An 8,187-nucleotide genomic window follows, 5' to 3' on the forward strand; every position below is an offset into this window, starting at 1 on the left:
GCAGAGAAGATCATGATGAGACAACACCTAAAGATGCAAGTATTAAAGATGGTGAAGAAAAATACTGGTTTCGATTGGGCAGAGCAGTCGAATTATTCAGAGTTGCCTTTGTGGGTATCATTGGTCCTTTGTTGGTCTGTGATTTCTGGAGGCGTGCTTACTTTTGGTTTTTCAACGAGTACATGCACATCACACGAATTTGTCCCAAATGTAAAACCCTTTTGTACAACTTTCTTATCAAACATTTGTATATCTAAACCATCGTGAAGAGTTTTTTCTTTCTTGCTCTAGTTTCTTAAGACATCAATACATAAATGGAACAAGAGTGGGGGATCTTAGTTTTCTTCTCCCTTATAATTATGGCTTCCTCACCCTATTTTCCCAACAAGGTCTCATCTTTGATTCTTTATTTCTTCTTGGAGCTCAAATCTGATATTTTATTTTTTTGACAGAGATAGCTATATATATATATATATATAGTTTTTATGGGAGTCAGTGGAGCTGGAACATGGTAATACTCAATCCTAACTTTCTCTTTTTTTTTTTTTTGTTGTTATAATTAATTATTTAACTTTAAATTAGATGTTGGCTTTTAACTTAATTAATTGTTGATTTTGTTGTTAAGCAACACTATGTACAATAAAACACAAATTACCTACATCTTAGACATAAAACCAATATGACATTCGTATACGATCTTCTGATTAATTAGATTTTAGTTGTTAGCATTTATTGTATTATATACATTTATATTTATGTATTGCTGGTTTGTGTTGCTATGTAGTGTTAGCCTTATTATCTTAAGGCTATTTTAATTTTTTAGTCTTTTATGTTATTTTATTATATTTTGTCTTTTATAAGGCTTGATGATTATTTTTATTGTAAGAGAATATTTGCTCTTTTGCAATATATTTCTCTCTTCATCTCCTTGCTTTTTGCTTTCTCTTTAAGTTATATAGATTGTGTAATATTTGCATAATTATCATGGTATCAGAGCATGGTTTTATAGAGTTGAATTTCTTCTTTGAATTAATTAGGTAACTAAGGTGATGTTTGGTTGAGGGTAATAGAATAGAATGAAATAGAAAAGAAAAGAATCAATTTTCATTACATTCCTTTGTTTGGTTACATTTTGGTAAAATGACTATTCCATTTAAAAATGGGACGAAAGATCATTCCATTGCAAGATTGGAAAAAAAATTTAATAATTCATTTTCATTCCCTCTGACCAAATGTCACCTAATTTTTTTGAGCTCGCACCAGATCACTTTGATCATAACATTTGTTGATGTGTATCAATCACATCTCTTGTATGCATTCTAGCCCACGAACATATCATTGGAATTTTGACTCTTAGATCGGTCCTGACCTGTAAAATACTTTTAGAATTATAATAAGTGATAAAGTTTTTTTTTTAAAAAAAAGTAAAAAGAAAAATGGATGTAAACATCACTAACTAAATTGATATTCCAACATTGATGTTGATGTAGGAAACTCACATTTTGATATACAGCAATGTCAATTATTTTCATAGTCAGGGTGATTGAGGACTGTGAGATTGATCAGACGGTGGGGAATCACTTTGGGAGATTAGATGCTTTTTTGGAGGGACCATTGCCATAAGTTTGAATCTGATTTAATATAGATGCTTCTAACTTGTTTCCTTCTGTATTGAGAGGGACAGTTGAGATTTGTCCTATTGGGCCGACGAAAGTCGGTTTCTGAATGGGCCCATTGATGTGGATAAAAGAGAAGCCCAATCTTATGGCCCACCTTTTTCTCTTTTTTAATTAAGATATGGTTGGTGGTAGTACTTGGTAGTTACTAGTTGTCACCTTTTGGACTCACTTGATATGGGCCTCACTTTTTGGATTTCTCTGTCTCCCCAAATATTTAACTTTTCGATTTGTGATAGATCTATAACTGTTCATATTCCAATCTAAAACTTAAAAGTCATGGTCATTTTGCAATATGACTTTTTTTTTAATGATTTTTTGTAAAATAATTACAAACACAGGATCTTTGACAAGACATATCAGGGTATCTAAAGGGTTATTTTGTAAATAATTATAAAAGAAAATTATTATGCCAAATGACTGTAAATAAATGGTTTATATCTTTTTGGACCATGTGTTTTTTCTCATTACTTGTTTGGACCCTGTGTTTTGACAAATTATTTTTTGGACCCTATGTTTTGTAAAATGGTTAAAATAGAACCCTAAACCCGATTTTGATCAATGTTTTTTCAACTAAAATCACAAATAATTTATCAAACTAATAATTCAGAACAAAAATAAAATCATTCTGCTTAAAAACTGTGTTGTTACTATTCAATTTTTTCTTCATCAAAATTGAGTTTAAAGTTCTATTTTAATTATTTTACAAAACATAGGGTCTAAAAAGTAATTTGTCAAAACACAGGGTCCAAACAGGTAATAGAAAAAACACAGGGTCCAAAAAAGTATAAACCCATAAATAAAAAACATTATGGATTAAGGGGTAACAATTAGTTAAAGATGACCATAGGTATTAGACAAGATGTTTGGAATTGGGTAATTTTGCAATAAAAACATTATTTTACCAAACAATTCTCTTCGTATTATGTGAATGGTGTGGTCTATGCACTGGCAACTTCTGTTACTAGTTCTATAGGAGAGTACATTTAGACAGATTCTTGTCCCGATATATTAGTTCTCTTTATAAGAGTTGATTTTAGTTGATGAAAGTATTTCCTTCAAAAATAAATTATGACATTTGTATGTAGTGGAGGAATCAAGATCCCATGTTAAATTAGTGTGTCTCGTACTATGTCAAACCAATTTAATTGTGACACACTTCATTATTAATATTTCATTTATAAAAAATTGATACTGCTCTTTCACAACAAGTTAGGTTTTAATATAAAGTGTCACAATTAAATTAGTTTGACACAGTATGAGACACACTAATTTGACAAGGGATCTTGATTCGTAGTGGAGATGGTTATTTAATGTGTATATATATTTATATGTGAGTGTGTGACAAATTTGGAATTTGAACTAGAACACTCACACATGTCAAACTTTAAGCAATTTTTTTATAACTTCAATTGGCTTTATACTAGATGTCGTTATCATCTATCAAATAACTTATTGAAAGGTTTTATTACATTACTAAAAACAAATTTCAAATAGTACAAATAAATAGAGTCATCATACTCTTTCTCAATCTTATTTTTCTAAAATTGGATAATAATTAGTTTTTTTTTTTTTTTTTGTAAAATAGTTACCAATATAATGTCGAAAATTTTCAACAATGTCAAAAAGAGTGTCTAAAGGATTATATAAAAAAAATTATTATACAAAATAATTACAAATAAAAATATCAAAGAGTAATAAAAGTAGTGTGGTTAAATTTTTATGACAAAATCAATGTGAGTGTGTTACAAGATGTCTGGCTAAACATTTTAAAATGAATTTGTATATAAAAGAAAAGGATTGTGTAAAATGAGATAAAATCATTATTATGTATGCAATCGAGGTGCGCATATATTGGATGGATCTAATCTAATCGAATATAAGCACTGGGACACATTTAATGGATAGAACTGATCCAATCTAATAAATAATTAGATCGGATCGGTTGAGATAATAAATAATTGAATCAGATCAGATAGGCTTAAAAGCATTGGATGTGATCTATTGAACACCCATCGTCGTCATTATTATCTATCAAATAACATATTTGAAGATTTTCTTACAAATAACATAAACAAACTTGAAATATTACAAATAAATGGAGTCATCATACTCTTCTCAATCTTTTTTTTTTTTTTTTAAATGGATAATAAGTAGTTATAAAACTAATATATGTATAATGATGATAATGAAGTAATGAAAACATTATAATAAAAAAATATGAAAATAAATAAAAAATTGATCTCTTTATTTGTGACAAATAGGTACACTTAGACAGAGATACATAGTAGTATAAACCTAGCTAGTAGTACATACATATACATAGTACAACAAACCAAGGACTTTGTTCAATCCTAAGAAAATAATATTAATTAATCATCGTAAAATAATAAGCTAGCTAGATCAAATAAAGTGTACTCGTAAGTACACAAAAACATATATCTCTGCACGTGTAGATTAATTAATTAAAATAATTTCTAACTTTTTTTTAACAAAATAATATTTGAAAGCCAATAAAGAGAGACTATACTTTCATAATCGATCTCAACGACCAGTTTCAAGATGTTCATCAGAAGCCAACTGAACAACCCATCTGGTAAGAGACCTGGTTCTCGAGTAGTTACGAGCCAACAAGTTAAGCTGTTTGGGTTTGACGATAGTACTATTCTCTCTATGGATAAGCTCAGCAAAGGCCTTGATTCTCTTGATTGCCACGTGGAGGGTTTCTTCGGACATGTTAGCGAAGCACACTCTGAACCAACCTGGTTCGGAGCAATGGCACGACGAACCAGGCGAGATGTTCAGTCCAACCTCGTAAACAACTCTCTTCCAGAGCTCTTTCTCGGCTTCGAACGTGTTACTCCTCAGAAGACTTCTCATATCGACCCAACAAAACAAGCAAGCGTTGCTCTTCAAACACTTGATTCCGGCGCTCTTCAGCCCCGAGACCAGAATCTCCTTCCTCTTCCTCAGTCTCTTCCTGTTCTTCTTCACGTACTTCTTCATGAATTTCTCGTCCGACAACATGCGAGAAAGCGTGTACTGAGTCTGGGACGAGATGAGTCCGAAGCTCGACATTTTCGTCGCCGCCGAGACCACGTTCTCGTCTTCCGAGTAGATCATGCCGACTCGGAATCCAGGGACTCCCAGATCCTTGGAGAGACTGTAAACTATGTGGACTCGCTTCCTCACCGAGTCGTCGGAGACTAATTCTAGGGCTCGGTCGTTGACGACTTCGGCTATGCTGACGAAGCTCGAGTCGTCGAAAACGGTGCCGGAATATATCTCGTCGCTGACTATGTGGACCTCTTTGGCGACGGCGAAATCTACGAGCAGGTCGAGCTCGTCTCGGGTCACGGCTGTGCCTAATGGGTTGGAAGGGTTCGTTATGAGTACTCCTTTGACTTTCAAGCCTCGATCTTGGGCTTCGAGATAAGCTTCTTCCAGTGCCGATGACGTGATTCTGAAATCGTTTGAGCTTGAGCACTGTATTGGAACTATTTCAACTCCAGTTCTCCATTTTAAGTCTCTATCGAAACTGCAATTAATTAATTATCAAATCAATTAAGTTCGGTTTATGATAATTATTATTACTACTGTACACACGTAGCAATAATAAAGTATCAGACTTGTGATGAAATAACACGTAAAATCCAATATAGGCTTTATGATTAGCTTTTTGTTACGTGATATAATTTTGTCACGTAATTTTCTTAGTATGAGTAGTGATCGAAATTTAAAATATAACTAATTAACTCAATAATTATAACTAATTAATTTCCTAATCTAAAATATAAACATACCCTGGATAGTAAGGAACAGGAAGAAGAAAAGCATCGCCAGGGTCAGCAAGGCAGAACATGAGAGTTTCATTGGCAGAAGTTGCACCAGCAGTCAGAACAAGCTTATCAGCATCAAATTTCACTCTGTTCCCTCTTAGTTTACCCATGAATTCCACCATTTCCTGTAACCAAAAAAATCAAGAACAATTAGCGAGAAATCGATGAAAATGACCTCTTTTTTCTAGCGACGGATTGTTTAAATTTTTCGACTTGAATATTTTACTTACATTTTTGAAAGCAGGGAAGCCATGATAGTCCTGGAAAAGAGCAAGTTCTTTGAAAAGAGATTGGCCATTACTCTTCAATCCAATGGAGTCTGGATTATCAGCAAGCCATTTTTCAAGAAGGTCGAAAGAGAGCTGTAATAATAATAATAATAATTTCAATCGGATTAGATAGAGAGTATATATGTGTAAAACTAATTATTCCCAATAATATTTTTTGTATATATATATATATGAGAAAATTGATGACCAAACAGACACGAGTTTTGTCAATTCAAGCAAATTAATCAATACCAAAGTTTTTTTCATCATGATCATGATGACATTTTTTTTTAAAAAAATAAAATAAAATGAATTACTATTAATTATTAATTATTACCTGATTCTCAGCAAGACCCATCTGAATAATTCCGGTGGGGTTGTGAATTTCATCATAGGGATTCTTTTCATACTCCATCCACCCCAAGAAATAAGATGAATCTTGGCCATGTGAATCACTGCTAATCATCTTCGACAACATTTTTCAATATTTTTTATATATATATAAATATAATTTGAATGTGTGTTTTCGATTGGAGAAGATGAAGATGATGATGATGATATAGAACAGCTTTGAGATTAGAGAGAGAGAGTTTGTGAAGAAATTTGAGTTGTGGAAAACGATTTGTGTACCCATATTTATAGAAAGTCTTCGACAATGAATTGAAGTGTATGTGTACTTTGACTTAGCTTTTTATTTCTCTTTTTCTTTTTTTCATAAATGGTTTCAATAATTCAATATGTATGTACACTGTTCAAATATATATATATATATTCAAAAAAAATGTTTAATTGGACTTATTATTATTACTTGTCCTTTCAAATTAATAATCATTATGGGATTATTATTTATTTATTTTTCTTTTAAGGAATTGAAATGAAATGTTTGTCTTTGCAATTATTAACTACGAGCGGTTATTAATTTTTTTTCAGTATATAGTACTATTTTGGCTACGTAGAAAGTGAGCCCCACTCTCCTATATACGTAGCAATAATGCATGGCTGTGTACAGCTATACATATATATATATATATATAAAAAAAATTATATATATTCTTAATTTTAAAGGGCACACTACTATATATTTATATATATATATATAGATATAATATACAGTTGACACATCAAAAAGAGCACCGACATAGTGACACAATTTCTTGATCTGGTTTCTAAATGGAATCTCTCTTCTCATGTATATATCTCTACTAATTAAAACAAATTATCTTTTAATAATTATTATAACTTATAGTGTTAATTATTATAATTCCAAATAACAAATTCCTATGATTAAGTTCATTAATCTCTTAATTATTAATTACCATAAACTGGAAAAATAGATTCAAGCTACATACTTACTTAATTTCTTTGATACTCACTACAACAAAAATAGTTTTTAGGAGCGACGGCGGGTGTCGCCCTTGAAGATCCTAAAAGTCGTCCCTAATACTTATCAGGAGCGACATGTCGACTCTAATTAGTCGCCCCTAATAAAGTGCATCACTCTCATCTCATCAATTTTTTTTTTTTTAAATGCTCAACAATTTTTTATTAATAATTAGTAAACTTTTTTTTACGTTTACTGATTTTAAATATTGAAATAAATATATTCTGCCTTACCAGCATATATAGAATTAATATATAGAACAATGTGACTAATATATGATAAGATTTTATTTTGATATATATGATTAGTCAAAACTGTTTGGTAATGTTTAGGTATTTAAATAATCTAATAGGACAAAAGAATATATTCAGTTATATATATATGCGTTTTCAAGAAATTACTTGGAAATTTCTATAGAAGATAAAAATAAAACTCGTGATTTTTTTTTTAATTTATTAAAAAGGTCATATTGTGATAATAATATATTTTTTTGTCTTTCTCTAGCTGGCAAAAAAATTAATTAACACTATTTGTATCAAGTAGTATATTTTCTCTTAATCCAAATTAATAAAGAGGTATTATTTAAAGATTAATAATAATATAATTTTTTTCACACAATTAGGAAAATTAATTTACTTTTTTTTTTTCTAATTCCCAAAGTACTTGCAATAATTAGAATAAGCTTTCACTTTGAGAAGTGGATATGAAAGTGTCAAAAGAAGACATATATATATATATATATGTTGGTTAGAACATCATTATGTTTATGCATCTAGCTAGAGAGTAAAATGAATCAACTATATTCATAGACAGTAATAATTCCATCTTTTGAGTAGAATTTTGTAAAAAAAGAAAACACAATCATTGATGTAATGTGTTTTGTCTCGTTTTATTTTTTCTTATAGATAATAGGTTTTTTTTTTCTTTTCTATATGTTAATAATTAGTACGAAGTTAACAGAATGAGAGTGAAAACAAAAACTTTAGATATAAAAGGTGATATATATAGGGTTTATACATTTT

At 30.4% G+C, this 8,187-nt stretch overlaps 1 protein-coding gene across 1 annotated transcript; it reads right to left on the bottom strand.

Moving 5' to 3' along the window:
- Positions 1 to 4,076: 4,076 nt before the first annotated feature.
- Positions 4,077 to 6,262, bottom strand: LOC133780247 (1-aminocyclopropane-1-carboxylate synthase 3-like). The gene is made up of 4 exons (XM_062220096.1): positions 6,122 to 6,262; positions 5,746 to 5,877; positions 5,480 to 5,640; positions 4,077 to 5,214 (listed from the first exon to the last, which is right to left on the bottom strand). The coding sequence occupies exons 1-4, from the start codon at positions 6,260 to 6,262 to the stop codon at positions 4,221 to 4,223; spliced, it is 1,428 nt and encodes a 475-aa protein (XP_062076080.1). The 3' UTR covers positions 4,077 to 4,220.
- Between the last annotated feature and the right edge of the window lie 1,925 nt (positions 6,263 to 8,187).

This window comes from Humulus lupulus, chromosome 5 (genome assembly GCF_963169125.1).
Source record: "Humulus lupulus chromosome 5, drHumLupu1.1, whole genome shotgun sequence".
In the NCBI taxonomy this organism is placed as follows: Eukaryota; Viridiplantae; Streptophyta; class Magnoliopsida; order Rosales; family Cannabaceae; genus Humulus; species Humulus lupulus.